Source organism: Gobio gobio, assembly GCF_949357685.1.
Source record: "Gobio gobio genome assembly, chromosome: 17".
NCBI classification, from domain to species: Eukaryota; Metazoa; Chordata; class Actinopteri; order Cypriniformes; family Gobionidae; genus Gobio; species Gobio gobio.
The window spans coordinates 40,613,087-40,639,497 of NC_137110.1; the positions used below are offsets into that span (position 1 = coordinate 40,613,087).

A 26,411-nucleotide genomic window follows, 5' to 3' on the forward strand; every position below is an offset into this window, starting at 1 on the left:
AGAACAAAATTACGTCATTTTGTTCTTGCAGCCCTGAGAGCGAAGTTTCTTGTTCTTGCGGAGTTCTTGTTCTTCCTGTTTCCCTTTTCTCGCCATAAATTTGTTTCTTCACCATGGCCAAACGGTTCGAGATATCACATCACTGAAGTCTACGCTACTTACTCATAACAAAGACCTTTGACCTTCAAAACAAAAATGACGACATTTTCATGTATTCTTTTTTAATGAGAAGAAAGGCTGAATTCAAAAGTAACTAAAAAAAAAAAACAACAACAAGAAGAAAACTAATAGTTAAACCTAATTTGGCATTTATGTTCAACAATTCTTGTTGAACAGGTTGATATTTTATAAATACATTACTATTGAACACTACTTTTTATTGGAAACAAGGAAAAAAATATTTAACTAAACATGCAATTCTATCATAAAGGAAATGGTTTAAAGTACTTTATGTTGCTTTTGTGCTCAGAAACAAATTGGCAAAAGAAACAAACACAGACACACATCCCTGATTTCCATGAATCAACCGCCATGCTCCGAGAAGATGGCTGAGACAACTACGAACATGGACAATCGTTATATTTTAATCATGTTTGACTTAATATGAGCAGTCTGAAAACAAAACACAAAAGGGTTAGTTTATCCAAAAATAAAAATGCTGTCAATATTAACTCACTTTCATTGATTTTGTTGACTTGCAACTTTTTTTCTCTCAGAACTGAGATATAAACCTGCAATTGCAAGTTCTAAAGTCAAAATTGAGATATAAAAAGTTGCAATTCTGAAAAATAAAGTCAGGTTGCAAGATACACTCGCAATTCTGACTTTTTTCTTGCAATTGAGAGATAATTTTTTCTCCATACTGAACTTTATAACTTGAAATTGCAAGTTTATATCTCACACAAAAAAAAAAAACATTTGCAAATTATTTTCTCAGAATTGTGAGATAAAGTCGCAATTCTCAGAAATAAAGTCCGAAATATAAACTCGCTTTGTGAGAAAATGTAAATTGCTATCCACTGCTAATCTGAACTGAAGCAAGCATCTTGCTCAGGCTTTCATCCAGACCTAAATTGTGCATTAAGTTCAGTTAATTATGAATTGTGTACCTGGATGTGAACACAAGCTAGATGGAAGCTTTGGCAAACAGGAATATTAAATGTGAATGACAGCCTAATTTAAAGTCTGGAATGATATGAGGGTGAGTAATCTCAGTATTTTATTTTTGAGTGAATTAAAGAATTATAAATGATAAAATAACTGCACATAATTAAGGATATCCGTGTAATTTTCCATACAGTATTGTGATGATTTTTGTTAAAAAAATAAAATGAAGACAACAGTTTTATCACCCATCCTTGTGAGAAAAAGCACAGTCTCAGAAGTGAGGCAGAGGAAAATCCCCTGGCAGAGGCTGAAACCGACCTCTTGGTCTTGTAGGGTGCAGAGATCTGCTCCAGGAATAAACTGCATAAAGGGCAAAGTAAGTGTATAAGCTTCATGAAATCTCAAAGATTAAAGGTGATATTCCCGCTTAAAATTAAGTTTTGGATCAGCATCCTTGTGCCCATAGAGTCTTATTTTTCACAGGGTGGGATTCTTGGTCAGCACTGTCACATTGTCTTCAGTTTGGGTTCCTTGCTGTGACTCAGTGGAGCAGATTCTGCCATATGTCACCTTAGTGACCTTAGTGATGGTTTTGAAGACCAGTGGGCAGCTCTATGGTGCTGTTCACAGGGTGTGTTACCTGAACACTCCCACATTGATCGATAAGGCCACCTCTGGTTTCCTGTTTTTAGTTGAGCCCGACTTCTTGGACCCAGAGTCTTGTGAACATTCTCCAGTGGCAGTATGCCCTCTAGTGGACAACAGAACAATCAAACTGTCATTGAGACATCATACACTACCTTTCAAACATTTTTGAGAGAAGTCTCTTATGCTCACCAGGCTGTATTTAATATACCAAAAATACAGTAAAAACAGTAATTTTGCAAAATATTACATTTTAAAATATATTAAAATAGAAAATTGTATTTTATTCCTGTAATGGCAAAGCTGAATTTTCAGCATCATTACTCCATGATCCTTCAGAAATCATTATACAGTTGTATAGCTTATTTTTTCTGAAAAGGCTTTTATGATGAATAGAAAGTTAAAAATAACATTTATTTGGAATAGAAATATTTTATAACAAATGTTTTTACTGCCACTTTTGATCAAATAAATGCAGCTTTGCTAAGCTTAAGAGACTTTTCAAAAACTAAACATTTTACAAAACCCAAACTTTTGAATAGTAGTGTGACCAAATGTTATTGCATTCTTAAAAGGTACACTCCACTTTTTTTGAAAATAAGCTCATTTTCCAACTCCCCTAGAGTTAAACAGTTGAGTTTTACTGTATTTGAATCCATTCAGCCGATCTCCGGGTCTGGCAGTAGCACTTTTAGCATAGCTTTGCATAGATCATTGAATCTGATTAGACCGTTAGCATGTTGCTCAAAAATGACCAAAGAGTTTTGATATTTTTCCTATTTAAAACTTGACTCTTCTATAGTTACATCGTGTACTAAGACCGACGGAAAATGAAAAGTTGTGATTTTCAAGGCCGATATGGCTAGGAACTATACTCTCATTCCTGCGTAATAATCAAGGAACTTTGAGCCGTACCATGGGTGCAGCGGCGCTATGATATTACACAGCGCCTGAAAATAGTCCCCTGCACGCTCTCTCTGCCAGCAGGTTGTCACATTGGTTATGTTGACGGAAGTTAGCCTATTTTCAGGCCCTGCGTAATATCATATATATATATAGCTCCTCAGTACAATCAGCTGCTATCGCGTTTCTCCAGAGCTCATTTACCCCCCTCCATCCCCAGCTCCTCCTCTTGCTCAGTCAGGATTTGGTATTCGAATTCCCCTTGAATTCCTAATTATTTTGTTCATTTAATATCAACATTAATGATATCTGGAATACATTATGTTGGTTCTGTTCTGTTTACCCTTTGGGGGGGTTTTTGCTGCTCTCCCTGCTCTTATCCATGCTAGGCTGCATGGATGCGCAGGGAGTTCTTGCCCAGAACAGAACCACACCGCCAATCCAAACTGTATGCTAAGAGTCAATCAATCATCTTTGACGATAGTGGTCCTGACAGAACTGTACGTTTAATCAAATCAAACCAGCAAAGGGTTCAATATCTTGTAATCTTGGAGAGAGATGAATAAATAAATACAAACAAAACAAAAAACGCACCTTGTGTTGTGATTCACTGCCTCGTCCCTGAGTCTCTGCTGAGCAATCTCATCTTTCAGAGTAGTGAATTCTTTATTATTGTCTATTAGCAGATTCTACACGCATGCAAATGGAAACAAAACAACAACAAAAAAAGACAGTGAGGCATTGCTGAAGACCCAAAAATATACAAAATAAATGCTTACAATTTACTGAGGAAAAAACTTTTATCATCAATCTGTTCATAATTTCGGAAGTCTTGTATTAAACCGTTCAATTCATATGGATTTATTTTACGATCTCTTTATGAAAGTTTTAAAGCATCAGATTTTTGGGTGAATAGACTTTCAATGGAGAGACAGATTTCAGATTTCATTAAAAATATCTTCATTTGTGTTCCGAAGATGGACAAAAGTCTTATAGGTTTGGAATTACATGAGGGTGAGTAATTAATGACAGGATTTGGCTTTATTCAATTCAATTTACCTTGATACCTATAATATCTCCATCTTTCAGGTAGAAAGGAGCCGCCTGGAGACTCTCAGCTTTCCTCTTCTTCTTCTTTTTTGAGACCTGTTGAGTCTGGGATTATTCAGAACTGATTATTCAAGTATAATCTTAACACTATAGCTCTTGCCTACAAATATTCTATAAACATTTTCACTCCCTCTTCTCACCCAGTTGGAAATGGGCATCCAGGTGTGTTTGTCAGGCAGGTGTTTAGCCAGGAGCAGGTTGTCAGGAGTGAGACCGTACTGGGAGGCCAGAGCAGAGTACAGGCCCTTGGGGGTGCCGTCCCTCCCTGCATCCCACAAAAACTCCTCAGAGGGATAATATGCCTTCTCTCCTGGCATTCCCATCTGAACCATCAGCAATAAATCCTTTAGCCTGAACAGGTTATAAGAAAATAATGATCAGTGTTTTTCAAACAATAAAAAAAATCTTGTTTCTTCCTTCCGTGGATTTCATCAATCGCCTCATTCTTTGACTTGCTGTCAAGAATGTCTCACCCCAGGTCTTCCTCTTTCATCAGCCTCTGAAGACACACCTCCGCCCCATTCCCCAGCTTCAGTTTCCTGCAGGAATAGGAGGAAATTAATCCCAAATACAATAAAAAGTCGAGTATTTGGTGGAAAAAGGGCAACAGAGACCTTACACAAAGGATAAAATCATAAACAAAATCCTAATCTATCAACCTGAGGGTCTGCTGGTTTCCTCTGAGTATCCTGGCCGGTTTCTTGCCCTCTAGCAACCATACACGCAGGAACGCAGGGCTTGGCACACACACATCTTGAAGGGCTGGTAGAGTCATCACCTATCGGAACAGATATGGCTTTTCTCAGGGGATGGTGATCCGACAGTGCTGCATTTTACTTTACGGTTTACAGTGCAGCCATAAATATACACTTCAGTTCAAAAGTTTGGGGCCTATAAGATTTTTTTGTGTATTAGGAAAGAGTCTAATATGCTCATCAAGCCCATTTATTTGATCAAAATACAGTAAAATATTGTTAATATTATTACAATTTAAAAACAACTGTTTTCTATTCTAATATATTTAAAATGTAATTTATTCCTGTGATGCAAAGCTGAATTTTCAGCATCATTACTCCAGTCTTCAGTCACATGATCCTTCAGAAATCATTCTAATATACTGATTTGTGTTCTCAATGTTGAAAAAAGTTGTGCTGCTTAATATTTTTGTGTAAACTTATATTTTTTTTTCATGATTCTTTAATGAATAGAAAAGTAAAAAAAAAAAAAACAGCATTTAAAATTGCTTTTTTGTAACATTATAAAAGTCTACTATATTTAATGCATCCTTGCTGAATACAATTTATTTCTTTAAAAAAATAATTTATACTGACCCCCAAATATTTGAACAGTAGTGTACAGCTTTTCCATCTTTACTAGCTTCTCTACCTTTTCCTTTAATTATTTAATCTTTAAATGAGTGAAGGGTGTCTATAGCTCATAAAAGGTGAAGCATGTACATTTTACAATATTTTCTCCTATACCAGCTTAATATGCTGAACTATAAACGGGCTGTTTGAAGACTGCATTTTTTATTTAAAGGGATAGTTCACCCAAAAATGAAAATGTGTTGTTTATCTGCTTACCCCCAGGGCATCCAATATATAGATGACTGTTTCTTCAGTAGAACACAAATGAAGATTTCTAACTCCAACTGTTGCAGTCTGTCAGTCGTATAAAGCATGTGAATGGTAACACAAGAGAGTATGAGAACTATGAGAGTAAAAAAAACATGCACGTACAAATCCATATTAAAACCTCCAGCTCGTGATGACACATTGATGTCTTAAGACACGAAATGATCGGTTTGTGCGAGAAACTGAACAGTATTTATATAAAAAATGTTTTACCTCTAATACACCACTATGTCCAACAGCCTTCAGCACGCAATCACTTCCGGTGAGTGAGGTCTGTACATGATCTGGCGTAGTTTACGCGAGTGCCGGAAGTGATCTCTCGCACGTATCTCTACGCCATATCGTGTACATTGACCTCACTTACCGGAAGTGATCGCGCACTGAAGGCTGTTGGACATAGTGGTGTATTAGAGGTAAAAAATTATATAAATAATTAAGACATCAATGTGTCATCACGAGACGCAGGGTTTAATATGGATTTGTATGTGCATGTTTTTTACTCTCATAGTTTTCATACTCTCATGTGTTACCATTCACATGCATTATATGACTGACAGACTGCAACGGTTGGAGTTAAAAATCTTCATTTGTGTTCTACTGAAGAAACAAAGTCACCTATATCTTGGATGCCCTGGGGGTAAGCAGATAAACAGCATATTTTCATTTTTGGGTGAATATTGTCTCTGAACTCACTAAAGGTATATGAAATTGAGCCAAATGGAAAGCACTGCACATGTTGAGGTTGAGCTGACAGGAGCAGTTTGGTTTTTCTTCATGCATTTTTATATCAATAAACATTTTTGTAATAAAAGATGAAGAATATGTGAATATGTAGAAATTCTCCATTGCAAATACAACCACTGCACTATGACCATTTGAAACATTTGAATCTCTAGACTACAATCTTATATGCGACAGATATTTTGTATATATTCTGTTTGGATTGTTAGATTTATGTGTGAAAAGTGTTGAGAAACAAACATTATTTTTTGAAATTCTGTGTGGTGATGCTAGTAAAATGACACTTCATCTTTAAAAGGTTAGTTCAGCCAAAAATTTAAATTCTGTCATTAATTACTCACCCTCATGTTGGTCCAAACTCTTAAGACTTTCGTTCATCTTCGGAACACAAATTAAGCTTTCTGTCCCTCCATAGACAGCAATTTATTTACCACTTTCAAGACCCAGAAAGGTAGGAAAGACATTGTTAAAAGAGTCCATGTGTCCAGTGGTTCAACCTCAATTTTATGAAGCAACGAGAATACTTTTTGTGTGCAAAAAAACCCTAAAATAACGATTTTATTGAACAATTTCTTCTCATCTATGTCAGACTTATGCTGTTGACATGGAAGCGTTGCACTGTCTACACTAAGTTCTACGGCAGAACGGCGGCTCACCATTGGCTAGCTCCTGCATCAGCATCACACACATGCATGCACACTACCTTGAAAGTGGTAGTTAAATTGTTGTCTATGGAGAGATCAGATAGCTCTTAGCAAAAATAATCTTCATTTGTGTTCCGAAAATGAACAAAAGTCTTACTGGTTTGGAACGACATGAAGGTGAGTAATTAATGACAGAATTAAAATTTTTGGGTGAACTAACCCTTTAAGTCAGCTGTCATTAATGCTGTGAGTAGTGATGCCAACCTGAGTCTTGAGGTCATCAAGTGAAGCCTCCTCTGAAATCTCCACATAACCAACGAATCTCATCTCTGATCCAGACCACTCTGGAACACCAAGACACAAAAACATAAACCAGAGCAATTCTCTCAAGCTTTCATAATCTTACATCTCACTATCAGAAACAACCTGAATCCCACTGGAATCATTGGGTAAAAGTCAAACCTGTGTTGAGCCCCTCGATGCTCTGAGACTCTGCTGTGTGGTTCAGCTCTGGAATGCTGGAGCTGTGGATCATGTCCATGTGCATCCTCACAGACAGCTTGAGGTAACCCTGATGTTGAGATTAGAGAAAATAGGTTTGAAAAAGTGTTATTTCCTTTTCATCTCACCCAAGAAATCTTTCCAAACTGAAAATGCACCTTTGGAGGCAGCCGCCCCTCCACCAGCACCAGTGTGTCCCCATGAACGACCTTTGCCTCTTTCAGAGATGCATTCTAAGAGACACGAGTAAACAGGAGTCAATATTTGAAATCATTACAAACTGAGAAAAAAAAAGAAGAGAGGATTAGTATTGATTTTTTGGAGTTCCCACCTCATCCATAAGTGGCTCTCCAATCTCCTCACACCAGTCCACTCTCCTTAAGTGCCATGACTCACCTGGAGAGACAAACACGTTTTATTATTTATAAATCTGACAAAGCTAGTTGAGTGCAATTAAAAAGCAAACATTTGAAGAATTTTACCTTCAAGCCTTGCCATCTGCAACATTTCCTTAAGGCACTGGAATAAGAGGAACCAGCGATTTTAAAACACCTTATTTTTCAGATCACCAGTAGAATTTAAAAAAATTTTTAACAACAAAAAAACTTATTTCACCTCTTTGACAGTTAGAGACTCCTCTACAATAATCTCCAGCTCCTGACCGACTGAAGGAGCGAGACCAATGCTAAAGTACAAGAACAACTGCATGGAGAAATAGTTTCATTATAGAAGGTAAATGAAGTGAAAAAAAGTCACAAAGATGTTTTTTTTGGGGGGGGGGGGGGGGTGTTTACATTCACACATCCGAATTGTATGGCCATACCTGTGTTGCTGTTGGCACTGGTCCAGGGCACAGGTAGAGTGAAGTCATCAGCCTGATCCCTGCATCCCGAACACTCAAATGCTCATGCACTAGAACAGAGACATGCGCATTTACCATGTAAACATTTAGAGGGATCACATTGGCAGTGATGCTGATGATCATTTTGAAAAGTACCTGGAGGTAAAAGTTTTCCACTTCGATCCATTTGCCTCAGACAGCACTCAACACCTAACAAGGAATAAAAGACAAGAGACACGCTGATTCCAAACTACAAGATATAATGGCATTTGTAATTAACTGCATCAGCTGTTAAGTATTTTTCCAGAATTTTGTTAGAAGCTGGATTTTGATTTATTTGACAAAAATTGAAATGCATTCATTCATCAAAGACAACAAAGTTAAAATCTTGTTTCCATTGCTTTCTTTTCCATTGCAGACTTTATTTTGACAACACTAACAACACCAGCGTCTGAGCACAGACACACGAGCGCCCATTATCCATCTTCATTAGTTAGTTTACTGTCTTTGTTTCAAATTTCTGTCGAATAATTTATTAGACAGAACTGTTTGACAGAAACTAAGACAGTAAAAGTTATATGGCTTTCTATTATTAGTAACAAAGGCAAATGTATAATACTCTCATATATTTATTTAATCTGTTTATTTTACAGGTTTACTTTTACAAATTATTTCTAATTGGGTAAATATGTAAAACAAATACAAATTTAATTGAAGCATGTGTTATTTTCCATCTATACATTAAGTAGCATGCATGGCTGCATCCAAAAATCACAGTCTCTTGAATAGGTATGTATTTTGAATAAGTTATTACTTGGCGGATGCTAAAAAAGTATGTTCTGTTTAGTATGAATGTATTCAGTATGGACTACATTCCCCTATTGTCATATTCGCCAGTGTCAGTTTCACTGCCATTCACAAATCCTGTCTCATGGCCTCATGGGATACAAAAGTGTCCATTGTAAACACTAAACACTTCAGAATCTCGCCAAAGTAGTAGGTCATCCGGGTACTTTTTGTCTACTTTTAGTAGGTAGTGTAAATTCGGACATACTACTCGTCACATACCGTTTTCAAGTTTGTGATTTCGGATGCAGCCCAAATTATATATCGGCCACCCGGCATCAGCCACCAAAAAAACATATCGGTTGATACAAAATGTTGGCGAACAAAAATTTCTCCCCTGAAAAACAAGTACACTATGCTGAACAACTTTTTTTCCCAGGCAGCACTGATAGAGAATGAAAAATAAACAGAAAACTAAAAACTATGAGAAGCCTATGGCAGGGGTTTTCAAACTGGGGTTTTCCAGAAGGTTCTAAGGGGTCCCTAGAAAATTTCAGAGAATAAAAAGACAAAGCAAAAATGGTCTAACAAACATTCCAACTGTTTAATTTCTAAATGTTTATCTCCTTTCTTGCCGTATACATACTTCCCAGAATTGTATATGTTTGCTTTGTATCTTTCAAATGAGTTTCTCACTATAGTCACCTTTATTTTGCTCACTGGGGTTGTAAGGCAGTATTCTTAACGCTGTACGTACGCTGCTTACATACATTTATTGTGAAAGTTGCTTATACAAATCATTTTTAATTGAAAAATGTTCTTCAGGTTTATACATCCAACATTAAGTAAAGCCAATTTAAGTTTGGAACCAATATGTTGTATTTATAATGTCACACTTAGGCTACTATTTATCTAACAGTTTAAATGTTTTTTTCATACATTAAAATATATAGATGGATTTTAGGAAGGGGGTACCTCATAAAAGGTTTGTCATATTTGGGGGTCCTTGGCATCATAAAGTTTCAAAACCCCTGGCCTATGGGATGTTACTGAGTACTATTGAGCCTTTTCCCTTATCATTGAAAATTATAGATATTATTGAGGCTTATTATTAAATGTTATTACCACTGAGCTCATCCTGTAGGCGAAGTTCCTCAAAAGCTTTTTCCTTCACCTCTGCCAGCAGCTGCAAGAGTCACACACAGCAAATCAGTGAGTACAACAAAAACACAGTGTTGTTATTTTTAACTATAATCAAATATAAATATTAAATGATAAACTTAAATTATAAATGTTGCCTTGGCAGCTAATTAAGATAAGATAAGTAATATAATTCCTGAAATTTAAAATAAATTAAAGCCAAAATATAAAATAACACAACAAAATTATTAGATAACACTTTATTTCAATGGTCCACTTCAGACATTCTACTAACTATAAGTAACTTTGCAGCATGTCAACTAAATCTCAGAGTCTTAGTAGACTGCCTGCTTAATATCCGCTAACACTTGATATTGATGGTCACCAACAGACATTTTCCTGACTATAAGTAACTGCAACTACATATCAACTTATTCTATTCTAGTCAACTTATAACCTGAAATCTAACCTAACAGTATACTAACAGTTCACTAGAGTCGACTAATATTCTAATGAGAGTTAGTTGACATGTAGTTGCAAAGTTACTTGTTGGAGAAAGACCTGGCAACCTACCGTGGAAAAATCATAGCCCAGAAAATTCATGGACAGTCTCTCGTGTATGGAGAGACATGGCCCATAGAATCACCAAGAGTCGGATAAGACTGTTGTCTATCTATTACCATTTCAGTGTGTATTTGTGTGTACACGTGCATATTTTCATTCTCACCATGTTCCCTGAAGCTGAGACTTTACTCCTTTTCTTCCCCTGCACCTCCTCCTCTTCCTCCTTCACTCCACTCTGTGGGCAAAACTCCACCTGCAGCCAGCGACAGTCTGAGGGCGTTGTCACGGTAACTATGCCACCATTGAGGCTGAAGATGCTGTGGAAAATCATGGTCCCTATTATTATCAATGTATATATATATATTCATTTCTCTAGTATCTATGTTGTGAAATGATAAATGTTACTGCCTTTATGTTTATTTAAATAAAAATAAAAAATTGTTTCATTGTTCATTTTCAAAACACAAATGAAGATATTTTTAAAGTGCCCCATTAAGATTTTTCGAATATTACCTTTCCTGCCGTGTGCAATATAGCTGTTCGTGAATGTAAAAGGTCTGCAAAGTGCATGACAAATATATTTATTGTCTACTAAAAGAAAGAATCTATTTGCCAAAATTCCAGTCACACTTACGTAACATATCTATTTAGGTTTGTAACAAATTTGTTCATAGACTTGGTCAGTGTCAAAAATGGATTTGTTTATGTGCGTTTGTTTATGTATAATGAAATAATGGGAACTTTTGAGGTAACTTTTTAACTTGACTTTTGGATGTTTTGTACATCAATAACCTCATGCTTTCTGTCGCTATGTGATAGCTCATTGTGAAAAACTGCTTTAACGACAAGTTGACTGCTTTTTTGATGCAGTTCAAGTGAAAGGTATGGCTTTATTGACATTTTTGTTTAACAAACTTTTGCCATTGCAATTAAAGGGGTGGTAAACCACGATTTCACTATTCTAACTTTAGCTAGCGTGTAATGTTGCTGCTTGAGCATAAACAACATCTGCAAAGTTACAACGTTCAAAGTTTAAAGCAAAGGGAGATATTTGCTTTTAAAGAAATCAGTTTCTAAGGACTACAACAAACGGCCAGCAGGCGACTACAGACATTCCTCCAGGGTTGGTGACATCAACAGGCTCAATATTTACATAAACCCCTCCTCCGAGAATATTAAATAAGGGGGGGGGTGAGGCCATTTTGTATCGCGGCGCTGTTGTGGTATAGTTAGGCTGGAGTGTTGTTGCCGCGATGCCAAGGAAACGCTGTTATTTTCATCCGGATTGCAGATCTAGGGTACTTGCTTTGTTCAGACTTCCTTGTGGGACGGGGGTGCGTTGCAGAGCGTTTAACATACAACATGTTATATGCACGTGTGTTTGAGACGGAGGGAAACAGGTGCGTGCGGGGCTCCCACAGCACATCTCACGGAAGAAAACTTCCACCATCTTTGCGAGTTCAATGCCGGATTTGAACAAAGTCAGCTGCGTAAGACAAACACTGCCAGTGCGTGGATGCACGACGCGCGCGCTGCACATTTCACGGAGGAAAACTTCCACCATCTTCGCGAGTTCAATGCAGGATATGCACAACGGCTTGTCCTGAAAGCTGGATTTACAAACAGAAGCTGTTTACGGGCCACAACCTGTAAGTCTGATTTATATTTCATCGATGTGTTTTCCTGTAATAGGTTGTAGCAAGGAAGTAAACAGATGACAACGCTGTTCTGCAAACCAGTCTGTTAAATGCTCATTCATACTTAACATTATCCGACGAACACCTAACGTTACAAACACTAACGTTAAAATCTCAACAGCGAACTTGGCATTAGTGTAAATGATTCTTTGATTAGAGCTTTTATGTATTGTTTATCTACAGGCATGCTAAACATGGTTCTGTGTGTGATTTGGCTAACTTACTAGTAAAGCCAGTGTTTAGTGTTCATTTTGGGTTAGTTATTGCGACAGATATTTGGCTATAATCGTTCTAAAAATACAAAAGTAAAAGTGCCATTCAGTAGGGATCACTATAGACCCGCAGTCTTTACTCTTGAGGAATGAACAGGTTCTGCTCGATCATCTTCACTAAAATGTTCTGGGTCTGATTCGGGCTCAGATTGGTATGGTTTTATTGACGCCACTGTTTCTAATACTGACCAAAGCACAGTCTACCGGTAAAGGTAAGGGGCGTGACGTTTCCGACAAACGTGCACTAGGTGGTTAGCAAATCACAACACACTAGGCCAGCTAACCAATCTGAGCCCATTGCGTATTTTTGAGGGACTGGCTTCATACAACCCGGAAAGCATCAGACCGTTTTACAAGGAGGGACAGAGCAGTGTATAATAAAGGTCAAATATATGAAAAATAATGATTTTTTTTTTCAAACGAAACATGAACACATGTTACAGTGCACCCCACAAACACAATCAAGCCTTCAAAAGAATGTGTTTTACCACCCCTTTAATGAAATGTCTTATTTTTCATCTTTACAGTAATACCGGCATCATGTAGTGTAAATGTTTCATTGTAATGGACGTATTGCACAGGCTTTTGGAATTGCATGAAAATGGCTCAGTCGGTTTATTCGGCAGCATAAAACTTCAGATCTGGGTTTTTTTACTTATTAGAGGTGCAGAACGCCACACAGCAACTTTTTGGTATTGCACCAAGCAAAAAAAAAAAATCAATCGTAATCATTACAAAGAGTAAAGATCAAGCACCTAGGGTTGGGAACCGAGAACCGGTTCTTATGCAGAACCGAAACTGATTTTTGAAAAATACCAGAACCGTGCGAAATTCCTAAGTTTCGGTTCCGAAAACGGTTCTGGTGCAATGTGTGTGCGAAGCGCTGGAAGCGAGTGACAGCCAGTGTTGCCAGGTCCGTGGTTTTCCCGCGGAATTGGGCTACTTAAACACTGTTGACACGGGCTGTGTTTCATGTCCGCGGGTTGAAGCGATTGTGCAATTGTGCGGGTTTTGTTGTGAAAACCTGGCAACCCTGGCTCACCTCATCATGAATATTAATTACGTTGCCTGCCGCTTCCAGGAGTGCAACGCAGTTCAGCCTGAAAGCCCTCGCGCTACACATTTATGGTTTTGCGTCAGATATTTTCTCGTTGACCACCAGCATGGCGAAGAGAAAGTCACAAGTATGGATTCATTTCCAAAGAATGAATGATAATGAAGCAAAATGTAACACATGTGAAAAGTTAAAAACATGCAAAGGAGGCTGCACTAGCAATTTGATAAAACATTTGCTACAGCACAGAGTGCCACAGGGCTTATAACAGATTTATAGTGAAAGGCCTATATATATATGTATATGTATATGTATATGTATATGTATATGTATATGTATATGTATATGTATATGTATATGTATATGTATATGTATATATATATATATATATATATATATATATATATATATATATATATATATATATATATATATATGTATGTCAACCGTTGAGTCACCATGGTTTAGGTAAGCGTTTAGGCACAATTACCTTTGTAATGCTGAATTGCAATTTATTATTTACAAGTTCACTGAATAACTGAATTACTATTAAATTAATATACAACTAATTAATAAATATAACTAATAAATATAATTTATAACTTGGTTTTATTCAGAGACAGAGAGATAAAATGTAATAAGACAATTTCAGAGGTGTTCATTTGAAAAAAAATGTGTTGCAAGAATGGCTTAATTAATACTGTAATATATGTACAGTACAGGACTTTTTTGACATTGCCAACCTGTAAATTAATTTTAGAGCAAGTAATAAACACAAAATGGATTGTTTGAGTTGCGTATTGTGCCTTTTTCCTTTACCACTATTTGTTTAATCATTTTAATGGAACCGTAATCGGAACCGGAATCGTTAGGCGGAACCGGAACCAGAACCGGAACCGGAAAATTTCTCACGATTCCCAACCCTACAAGCACCTCACAAGGTCTATGTGTGTTAAGTCGAATAGCTTGTTTTCCCCCACGGCATAAATGGATATGACGTTTTTGTGGGCGTTCCCAGTAATGCTGACCAAGTCTATTGGCTGCCCATGAATGACATCTACTTAGTACTTTCACCCGCCCTCATACAGTGTAGTTGTACTAAGGCCTTGAAGATGCTGTTTTCAGCACTGCAAATCCACTTTGCATGGACTTCCAAAGGATGAGGATTCGCACTGGAATCGATACATAAAACAGACACCAATGTTACTGTTCGTAACTCTGGAGGCTTCCGCAGCACGCGTATACACAGAGCTGAAATTCAGATGGTTATAGGAGTTTCATTTCTGACATGCGCTGTAAGCAGTATATTATTTTCAACAGATTGGGCCATCTGACCAATCAGAGCAGAGGAAGCTCTTGGATAGGAGGGGTTTAGAGAGACAGAATCCTTTATCGAGCGGTTTCAGACACATGTGAGAAAATTAAAGTGTTTTTTTACTTTGGATGCATGCAAACCTATTGTTGGGAACCTGCAAAACAAAATTAGGAACGTTTAAAATGGCATAATAGGGTGAAATTAAACCAGAGAGATTTCTGTGCATCTATTGAAAGTCTAAGCAACCAAAACAAGACATTGTTGAATCAAGCGGTTTCTATGGAGGAAGAGAAATTTCTCAGGTTTCACAAAAAATATCTACATTTGTGCTGATGTGTAGATGAACGAAAGTCTTATGGGTTTGGAATGACATGAGGATGAGCAACTGATGACAAAACTTAATTTTTTGGGTGAGCTAACCCTTAAAACGTAAATAGTTAAAAGTGTGTTTAATATCAATTTTGCTGTGAAAAAAAAAAACTATCGATAATTGTGAAATTGCTTTCTTTACCTGCTGTCTAGTTCCTCTGGCTGCAGCAGCAGTAGCGCGTCACCGTCCTTCAGAGAGAGCTCTCTGAGTGTCCTCTGCATGTCCTGAGGTGGAAAAACCCTCCAGCCACTGGCCCCGCCCCCACTGGCCCCTGGACGGCTCTGCTCCTGGCACAAAAAGGCCTCTTGGGGCCCCAGAGCCTCGAGCACTGTACCCAGAGTGGCCCCACCAGCAAAGCCCTTCATGGAACGCACCAGCCCAGATCCATCAGTGTCTTCGACCCCTGACCCATCCCCACATCCCAGCTCCTCTGCAGAGGGACGCAACACGGTCAACAAAACAGGTTCCCATTCGATGCCAGTTTGCACCGCCACACCACTGACCTGAAAGAAAGAGAGAGAGAAAAGCAAAACATAAATTTGGCTCTAACGTTTTGAAATTGCAATGCACAGTATCTCTTTTCCACCAATGGAACGCCGATGGCAGAGCCAATGCCTGATCTGTCCCTTTACAAGAGAAGAAGAAATGGTGGTTCTAGGCTGGAAAAAATGGACTCCACCATTTCACACTGCAAAAAGGTGCTAAATTTAAATGACTTTGGATGTTTGTATGTTCTCAAAACTAGAAGTAAGATCTGTAAACCAAGATTGTGAGGCACCAAGTTTGTTTGAGGGCAGGTTATGTAGCATCATTGTCAGTATAACAATCTCCCTAGTTCTGAGAGGTTCACAGACCCCTTAAATGAGCACAAGTAGAGCACCAACTCAATATTTTGGTAGACAAGGGATATCAGTTTCATCATAAACCCATATAGCCACTGTTAAAGTAGTTGCCCACCTCTCTTCCATTCCACACAAAGAGATCAGAGCCATTACACACTCCTGCACTATAAAGGGACATCTGGTCATCTGAAACAACAACAAGAGACATAAATGATCATCCAGAATAACTAATTATGTTCACTACTGTAGAAAAGTTTGGAGTTGGGAAGATTTTTGAAAGGTCTCTTATGTTCACCAAGGCATTTTGATCAAAAATACAGTAAAAACAGTAGTACTGTGAAATCTTATTAGAGTTTAATAGGTTTTATATTTTAATATATTTTAGAATGTAATATATTCCAGATGCAAAAGCTGAAATTTCAGCATCATTACTCCAGTCTTCAGTGTCACATAATCCTTCAGAAATAATTTGATTTAGTGCTCAGACAATATTTGCTATTATTATAAATGTTGAAAACAGTTGTGCTGCTTAATATTTCAGTTGTGCTGAATAATAAAAAGTTCAAAAGTGCATGTCGCAATAACATTTCAAAAATATCTTTACTGTCACTTTTGGTCAATTTAATGCATGCCTGCTGGATAAATATATTAATTTCTTAAAATTAAAAACGTTTGAATGGTAGTGAAGCTGTCAGAAAGTGTCTGGAAGGGCTTTACAAAACTTGTTAGTTCAAATGTAAGTATACTGTAAACTGTAAATGTGCTCACCTGTCAGTGTATCATACAAATGTAACCCAGCTGGGACATTCTTAGCCAATGTCAATGCCATGTCTCCTTCCCAAAGATCCTGCATCTACAAACCAAAGTCAAGGTCAGAGAAAACTTGACATAAGCCCTATTCGGACGGTAATTGTTTCTCATGTGGAAGTCAATTAAAATTACCACACGACCTTGGTGTTTGTCAAAAAACAGTAGGTAATTCGGCCAGGGATTTTTACACGGGTGGTGGGAGAAAAACACTGACATTCTGGATTCGGACGGCAATAAAAAATAAAAATAAAAATCACAGACTAGCCCATCAATGATGAAAATACCTTATGACCCCATGAGAAACAATTACCGTCCGAATAGGGCTATATTCTGTCAGATCTAATCTAATGGGGCGCTCATTTACATTAAAATTGTTTCACTCATGTAACCAAAAATGATCAGCTGGTTGCATTGTCACTGAAAAAAATAATAATAATAATTTTCACAGTGTGTGTAAACACAGCCATGGAGTGAGGACTAGTAAGGGGATCACTGATGTCACCTGGTAGATGGCCAATCGCAGGTCACCCACAGTCTTTCTGCGGTCGAAGGTGACTGTGATGATGGAGTCTTCACCCGGGGCTGTGGGGTGTAGGGCTCCATTTTGGCAGTGGTAATGAGGGGCCAAATGCAGCCTCACTTCAATGCTGTTGCTGCTGGAATCAAACTCAGCTCTACAAGACAAAGATGACATGAACATTGCATAAAATACTCCATGCTGAGTGTGTACGAGTGTATATGAAGCTACCTTCTCTGCTGAACTCTTGCATTCTCCTCTTGTACCATCTCCACCAGGTGAGGGGACACTTTGTACGCAGGGTTTCCTATAGCTGTTTAAAAAGATACAGAAAAGCCTTTGTATAATTTTTCAGGAACTACCAGTGAAACAAATGGATTTGCAGTGCACTACATTTGCACACAGGGTAAAAAAATAACACTTTCCAAGTACTAAATGCAAGTTAAAGGGGGGTTCATTCTGACTTATTTACACTGTTAAAGAGTTGGATTCTCAAGCTAAACATGGCCAAAATGCCATGGAGTATTTCTGTGACAAATACACTCCTTCAGGATTCAAATAAGTTTCGGAAAGTTTTTTGAGTATGGCCCTGTGTGATGTCATAAAGGGCGGAATTCCTTGTATGGGCACTTCTCCCGGATTTGTTTTTAGACCACGAAATCAACAATGTCACTAAAGAAGTGTGTTTTTGGTTGTGAGGGAAAGATAACCTTGTTCAGCTTCTCAAATAACCGTGTGTTAAGGAAACAGTGGATGTGGTTTGTTTTTTCCGGAGCAGCAATGGAGTTCCCGGTCACGAGTCGAAACCGCTGGCGGTGAGTGAAACTGCATCAAATTTCTGTTTTGTTGGCAATTGGCGCATAAGTGCATATAATGTAAACAACACGAATGTATAGTGACGTATAGAAAAATGTATTGCGTGTGTGTGTGCTCGTGACTATATAGCTCTGCCCACCTCACGTCTCCACAAGCTTAGCTGTTTTCGGAAAGAATCGGTCAAGCGTATCTGTCTTTTATAAATATGATCAAACTAAAGAGTCTTCGGAGATATGAAGGATGCAATACTACTCTATAGGTACTCAAGATTAACATGATATTGGCAGAAACTGTGTGTTATGTACCCTTTTCTCATGCGTGTTATAAAAAATGGCCATCCGACAGGCTTGGCCCTGTGCACATACACACAGCATACCCTCTGGAGGTCTTTTCATAGTTGTCTTCCTGTAAAAGAGCATGTAGGCACTCTCTTTTCCCTGAAACTGCTTCTCGATGTCCTTCACCGTAATGGATGTGACAGTGGAGTCATTCAAGTCAAACCAATGACATCCGTCATGGCCTTCCATGTCTTCTGCTGTTTCTGGCTTTATGTTCTCTGGGTTGCTTTTGGCTGAAGTTGAACTGACAGGTTCTGTTGGACTGGGTTCTGTTGCCGCAGGAAAAGCATTTTTCAGAGTTACACGGGTTCCATTGGAGACCAGCATAAAGACTTCAGGGTGGTTCTGAAGAAACTGGAGGATGACAAATGGTCAAATCTCAATATAGTTATATTGGTCAATATAACATTAAAGAATTGCCTGAAGGTATACCTCTTCCATGAGCAAACTAATCCATAACCTTAAATAAAGGCACTGCTTAATACCATTAAAATTATATAGCTACTTTCCTGTGGTTATTCTAGCATTTGAACTACAAAAGTGAAATTATAAATAGCTAACATTGTTGGCCAGTATGATAAAATTCAACAGTAACATACTACTGTTAAAAATAAATCAGTAAGATTTTCTTTTTTTTTGTAAGAAATCTCTAATGCTACATCACAAATATAGTAGACAGTAATTTTGTGAAATATTATAACAAATATAAATTAACATTTTTCTGTTTTAAAATATTTTAAAATGTAATTTATTTCAGGAAAAACAAAATTTCAGCAGCAATTACTCCATTTCACAAAATCCTTCAGAAATCATTCTAATATGCTAATTTGGTACTCAAGGGACTTTTATTATTATCATAATTTATACTACACTATATTTATACTATAGTAACTACATGTAACACTTGTAACAATGACACTGTAAAAAAGTGTTACCAAAAAAAAAAATCGTACTGCTCCCAAATGTTGATGCATTAGTGCATCTGTGTCTCTATAGTGTGAAGAATATACTTTGGAACCCTAACCTTGCTGATGGTGCCATACTGTTTTTTATATTTTTTGCTCCATGGCGTGCCAGTTTTATTCATCAGCTTTTGGCCCAGCTGGTCTACAAGCACACATTTTGACTCCTCCTGAGAAAAAAAACCAAGAGAAAATTAGTATGTAAAATTTGTTTGCCCACAAAATTAAGAAATATTTATAATATTTAACACAACTCAATAGAGATCCATAATTCTGTTCCTTCTATTGAGTTGTGAAGTGAATGAAAAGCCATTTTCTGGATTCAAAAGAGGGAATTTCATTATTCTATACACTAAACAACTGCTATAAATCAAAAAAGTGCTAATAATATTTCAAACATCTACTTATAGGTGTAGAGCTCTATGGTATAATAGCATACCTGAGCCAGAATGCCAGTAAGAACAGAGAGTGGGTCCTCAGTCTCTACACAATTCTCAGTCTCCATCTTTCTTTCCCCAACTTTGGCCTCTTGTCTCTGGGTCTTGGCCTTTATTTTTACCTCTTCCTCCTGGGGGGGATTGGACTGGTTAATATTAAACCATACATACAGACTGCAATAAAAAACTAAAGACTGACCGGTGCCTCCCAGTGGCCAAGCTGATCGATATCTTTGATGTAGACATGATAATGACCACCATAACAGCCTCCTTTATGTATGATGACAGAGAAGAGCTCATACGAATACTCAGAGTCTGGCCAATTGTTCTGTCAGAAACACAGCACATCCTCTGCTTTAAAGTTGTGGTCATTAAAGTTATCCATCTAACCTTAATTGGCTAGAGAATTTGGAATATGTATTTGTGTGAGTTTCAACTCTGGTACCTGCTCACAAAATGCTCTGAGGTTGAATTCAAGAGGAAAAGTGTAGCTCCCGGTCTCTTTGTAGCGCTCACACTTGGCAAAGTCAAAGTTGAACCTCAACAAAGAAATGGTCAGGAACGGTGGAAGCTTTCTCAGTTTAGCAGACTGTGACAAAAGACAAAATTAAGCAGGTTTATAAATGAATATAGAAGACTCAACTGAATGTGCATCTAGAATAATGGCTTAGTGCCATTTCACACGTTAAAGGGATTGTTCACTTAAAAATGAAAATCCTGTCATCATTTACTCACCCTCAAGTTGTTCCAAACCTGTATGAGTTTTTCTTCGGTTGAACACAAAAGAAAATATTTTGAAGAATGTCTGTGACCAAACAGATTGGTCAGTATTTTTTTCCATACTATTAAAGTCATGGGGCCCATCAACAGAGTATGGTTACCAACATTCTTTAAAATATCTTCTTTTGTATTAAGCAGAAGAAAGAAATTCATACAGGTTTGGAACAACTCAGGGGTGAGTAAATGACAGAATTTTCATTTTTGGGTGAACTACCCCTTTAAAAGGGGTCGTAATAACATGAATAAAATTTCTTGGTCTGCTGAACTAGATCTATAAAATCTTGAAGAAAAACAAAAGCATCACGGTTTCCACAAAAATATAAAGCGGCACAGCTGTTTTCAACTCTGATAACAAGAAGAAATGTTTCTTGAGCACCAAATGAGCATATTAGAATGATTTCTGAAGGATCATGTGACACTGAAGACTGAAGTAATGATGCTGAAAAAAATCAGCTTATCCATCACAGCAATAAATTACATTTTAAAACATATTAAAATAGAGGCAACAGGTTTCATTTATTAACATTAGTTAAATGCGTTACCCTCAACATTTACATAAGATCAGAGATTTTTAAGATCAAATGTTGTATTTGTTATGCACTATGAACTAACATGAATAAATGCATTTAGTAATATTAACTTTTTTAATCAAATAAATGCAGTGTTGGTGAGCATAAGAAACAACCTTAAACTTCTGAATGGTGGTGTCCATCAGGGAAAAATTATGACATGATCATCTGACCGCCAATTTGGGAATTTTTTATAAATCTCTATTGTATAAGGCTTTAGGAAGACAATTAACAGTATTGACTGACCTTAGCAGCCCTAACAAGCTGTTCACATCTGCTGCAGCGGTAGAGATTATTACCCTCAAACATCTCCTCCTCCACAAACATGTTCCACAGCGCCTCCTCTAGTCCGCTCACACCACGCACTGACACGGTCAGGTCCAGAAAGTCCTCCTGAGAGACAACAGAAATCATTTTTGCATTTATTGCTCAAAAACATGGTAAAATTGTGAAATAGTATTACAATTCAAAATAACGGTTTAAAAACTAGTTTAAAATTAAATTGCTTAGACATTTATGTTTGTATCAGAGATTTTTGCCGCATTTAATGTTTCTCATAAGCTAAAGTAATAGAAAGGGCACTTATCAGTTATCAAATTTTGTCATGGTTTACTGCAACACCTGGCCTAAAATGTAGTACTGTCACCTTATGTTGTTGACACTGTGAAACTGCATGATTTGTATATGATGCGTGGTGGGCCACATGTAATGCATTTTTAATAGACAAGCTGCGGGCCATTTGAAATTCATCCCCAGGCCATAATCGGCCCACGGGCCAGACTTTGGACACCCCTGCTGTTGGTCAATTTAATGTGTCCTTGCTTAATTACTGACACCAAACTTTTGAACAGCAGTGTATCATAAATAATAAATATGCACTACTTTTTGTGCTGCTATTATTTAAAGCAGTTACAAACTTGACTGCTGGGACCAAAATTACATACTCCATTCTGACCTGTCTCTCACTAATATTGCCGCACTCCTTGCAGGTGATCTGGTTGACAAGTGTCCCATGGTATAGCCGGTGTATGAGACTGCTGCCTGAAGTGCCCACTAAAGAGCTCTCCAGAGCACTGAACAGGATCCGGTTCAGCTCCTGCACATCCTGCTGACCCATTTCCTAAAGACAAAATCAAAGCAAAAGATTTTAACAAACTGCCTGATCATTTAAGTTTAGCTTTAACCATTATTTAACCAGACAAACTCAAAATCTGGCTCTGGGCTGCAACACAAAGATCATGGGGTTAATTATAAAAAAAGCACGGTCATGAAAATTAATGGTTGCTGATTTTGCCTTGAGCAAGAAAATATATCTACACAATTTAGATGTTATTAAAAAGTGACCGTTGTGACCCTGGGATACCACTTAACCCCAGATTACTACAAAGAGACTGTTTTTGCAATTAGTCACTGTTACATGAAAAGTAGCTGCTAAATGCAAAGTAAGTAAAGATCATAAAGTCTTTGTACCTCATTGTTCGTCCAGCCAAAACTGTCCGTCAGTTCTGTCGTGGAGGCTGTTTGCTCATCCCCCAGCAACAGATGAGAAAACAGTCTCTGTAGCTCCAGAGGAATCACACGGACCTGAGATCACACAGAACAGGAAACATCTATCCATCTGGTCCTCTGAAACATGTACAGTATAAAGCCTTCCATTCATCTCCCTCACACACTTTTATACACACCTTTGCCTCTGGTTCGTCCTTGTCAGCCAGACACCCTAATTCATCCGGTCCGAGATGGAACAGCTCCTCTGTAAGAGATCATTTTATTTTAGAACACATCATAAAAAATAAAATCACCCCCAAAATACTGTCCTTCTCATGCGGTTCCAAACCCGTATGACTTTTTCCACAGAACACAAAAGTGGATTTTTCTTTTGAAGAATATCTTGGCCACTCAATCTATAAAAAGTGAATGAGGACAATAACATGTCATAAAATGACAGAAAAGCAAATGGTTGAAAGAAAATGGTTTACATGACTCTTGCACTTCTGAATTCATATAATACCTTTATTGGCCAAACAGGCAAAAATGAACATATCTTTGGCCCCGTCCCAAATGGCACACTTCATGTGAATTTCTGGTCTTGTGGACAATGGCTGCCGCGTGGGTGTTAAGTCCACAAGGCGCAAAGGTTGTCCCATTTGCCATTTTAGGTTTCAGAAGGGTGGTCGCGAGCACCCCCTTTGTGGCCGATATGCGCCCTGGATGCACACTTTTACCAAACCCGCGAGCTCTGCAGTAGACTTCTACCCAACAGTTAAAGCAGCAATACCTCACGCAACGGCCTATATTGGCCCCGTCCCAAATGGAACCCTCACGATCTTCCTCCGAGTCCACCCTTTCATGACGTAATGTCCCTTTGACTGTCGGGTCTGTTGCGGAGCTCGCGGGCTTGACAAAAGTAGCAATAGGGGCCACTCATGAGCACGCTTCTGAAACCTAAAATGACAAATTGTGGACTTAAAGGACACATGCATATCACAGCCATTATAAATCCATAAGATCGCAAGTGTATGACGTGTGCCATTTGAAACAGGACCTATCCGAAGCAGTATTCGAGGCTAAGCGTATCCCATCATGCATCATGTTCAGGAACTCACAAGCCTTGAAATCACAAGATGTTGACGAAAACATTGCACTGTAAGTTAAATTAATTAGATATTACATATAATTTGGTAGTAAAACATTAAGGCCTGTATTCACAGACAGGGCTTAGATTAAGCCAGGATTCAGCCATTGGTTAAATTAGCATATTTGAGTCACATATAAACATGTCTTTTAAAGACATTACTGGTGTGCATCTTAAAGTCACAATATGTAGTTTTTCACCGCTAAAGGTCACCAATTCAAAACAAAGGCAGAGCTTGATAACGCCGAGATTGAGCAAGGAATCCTGGGAGTTGTAGTCTTCAACTCTACAGCCGGTAGAAAATAATCTGGACAGGACACAGGCAGAAATCATGTTCATGGATGAGATTGCTAATGAGAGACGAGGCTGGAGAGCAGCGGGACATTTATAATGCCACAGTCGCCACTTCCGGTCAAGTGTATGTGGGATGATGCAACGTTGTTTTATCATATTAGATACATTTGGCCGTGTTGAAAATTATGTACTAACGTTACTCTGTGCGTTCGCTCAGTGGCTACTATGAGACACTTGTTGCACACACTGCAGTGAGCTAGATCAATATTAGTCATGGTAAAACATGGTACTCGTGGTAAATCAAGAAAACGAGATTAAACAATAATACTAAACGTGTTGAGCTATATAACAATGATTCGTTTCCTGTCTATAAATGTATCCAAACGGTTGTTCCCTTGTATAATAAAACATATTATATATTTAAGTCGTGTCGCTAGTGTTTCCATGTATTCTACAAAATAAATCAGGAACTCGAGGGTAACGTGGGTATGATGTCATTAACAGGCGAGAGGCGACACAATGACACAGGCCGTGTCCTGGTAAAAAGGCTTATTACTCTGGATTTGAACATTCTTGGAACCATCTGGGATAATAGAAGTACACAAGTCAACAAAATATATAACACTGTTCTAGTGGTTTTTGGATATTTTAATCAAAACATCTTGCATATTGTGCCTTTAAGACAAAACAATGGCACTAAAACAGCTCAAACAAACATTTTAGTATAAGACTAGGTTCAAGCCTAGTCTTGTTTTGTCTCAAGATGCACACCAGTAATGTTTTTTTTACTAAGACATGTTCATAAAAGATACTTAAATGTCCTAATTGTCCTATAATAATAATAATAATAAGCTAAGCCCCGTCTGTGAAACAAGGCCATTGAAGTGTGTCCCATCGGTTAATCAAAAGTCCTACACAAACACTTGGGCCAAAAAAAAGGAAATACATCATGCACATAGAAAAGTGACCGCGAGTGTGGGTATATAGAATAGAGTGGCCAGAATTCTTTTCAGAAGGAAGAAAAGTAAATCATGACAGTATGTTGATATTAGGCTATTTATTCTTCTTAATAGTAATGAAAAATGAAATGTATTTTTCAACCTTCCACCTTACCCCTAAACTCTGGTGTGAAGAGTAGAGTCTGTAACAGAGAGTTGAGATAACAGGTGCCACCTTGATTCTTGATCCCGCACAGTTTGACTTTCCCTCTGGGTGGAGGAGGCTCAGACTCTCTCCCCTTCACACCTGTGCCAGGTGTAGAGGAGGAAAAACCATCCCCGTCCTCCTCAAACAGATCTCCAAACATGACCGCAGCTGCCTTGTAAAGCTTAAGTATCGATAAACTTCCTGCCTCTTAGAGAACCGAGTTTCGATTACTGTGAAAGGAAAGTGTTTCACCTATTGCTATCTCATCTTGGTCTTCCCCAGCTCCCGATTAACGATCAATGGGCTCACCCTGGAATAAGATGACTTCACAGGACTAAACATCGCTTTTATAAACCAACAGAGGAACTAAATGCTCGTTTTGCCCTGTTAAATTCCTCTGGATGAATCACAGGTGTCGTGAGTAAATCTCAGTCCTTAAAACGGGAAATGGAAATCTGAGAGGTGACTGCACTGCTTCCATATTTCACCATTGAGATTTGAAAGAACACTTATATCTCGTTGACAGTCGCTGTATTAGCTTCGTATTATTAGACCGCTACCGTATTTACTAAATAATAATTTAAGCGCGACTGTTTCGTTCGACTCGAATAGTTTCTTAGTAGTAATAATGGGGGGAAATGAAATCTGAGTAGAAAACATTAACGTTTCTAGGGCGCAGCCATGTTTGCTTGATGACACGTCTAACCGCAATGCATTGTGGTACTTGTAGTTCTCCACGGTAACGGCCTTTCTTTGTGTGAGTAATGGTGCCTTCACGTGCTATCGGAAATTTGGTCATTCCGACTTCTTCTTCTTCTTCTTCTTTAATTTTTATTGGCGGTTGGCATCCATCATGGTGCATTACCGCCACCAACTGTTGGGTGGGTGTGGAGCATCAATGGAGATTAGACATAAAAAAAAAAAAAAAAAAAAAAAAAAAA

The 26,411-nt window shown here is 38.0% G+C and overlaps 1 protein-coding gene across 2 annotated transcripts; it reads right to left on the reverse strand.

The window, feature by feature from the left end:
• Positions 1-200: 200 nt before the first annotated feature.
• usp40 (ubiquitin specific peptidase 40) lies at positions 201-26,192 on the reverse strand. 2 transcript variants are annotated; one of them, XM_079840667.1, is made up of 31 exons: positions 25,438-26,192; positions 23,081-23,148; positions 22,866-22,979; positions 22,351-22,515; positions 21,642-21,788; positions 20,492-20,635; positions 20,246-20,374; positions 20,049-20,177; positions 19,672-19,779; positions 18,686-19,001; positions 17,725-17,806; positions 17,479-17,650; positions 16,935-17,019; positions 16,282-16,352; positions 15,466-15,827; positions 10,780-10,933; positions 10,038-10,098; positions 8,283-8,336; positions 8,109-8,197; positions 7,901-7,987; positions 7,768-7,804; positions 7,617-7,681; positions 7,444-7,518; positions 7,247-7,355; positions 7,049-7,128; positions 4,425-4,543; positions 4,239-4,304; positions 3,906-4,116; positions 3,715-3,810; positions 3,250-3,344; positions 201-1,858 (listed from the first exon to the last, which is right to left on the reverse strand). In XM_079840667.1, the coding sequence occupies exons 1-31, from the start codon at positions 25,628-25,630 to the stop codon at positions 1,744-1,746; spliced, it is 3,798 nt and encodes a 1,265-aa protein (XP_079696793.1). In that variant the 5' UTR covers positions 25,631-26,192; the 3' UTR covers positions 201-1,743. The 2 variants fall into 2 exon arrangements, with proteins under 2 accessions (XP_079696793.1, XP_079696794.1); XM_079840668.1 differs by having other exon boundaries at positions 224-1,858; positions 10,041-10,098; positions 25,438-26,172.
• Positions 26,193-26,411: the final 219 nt, after the last annotated feature.

Coding starts and splice junctions, on each gene's coding strand:
- usp40 (XM_079840667.1), bottom strand. CDS start 25,630: ATGTTTGGAGATCTGTTTGAGGAGGACGGGGATGGTTTTTCCTCCTCT. Junction 22,980..23,080: donor AGGACGAACCAGAGGCAAAG/GTGTGTATAAAA, acceptor GTGTGATCTCAG/GTCCGTGTGATTCCTCTGGA. Junction 8,337..10,037: donor CCTACAGGATGAGCTCAGTG/GTAATAACATTT, acceptor ATTCCTTGTTAG/GTGTTGAGTGCTGTCTGAGG.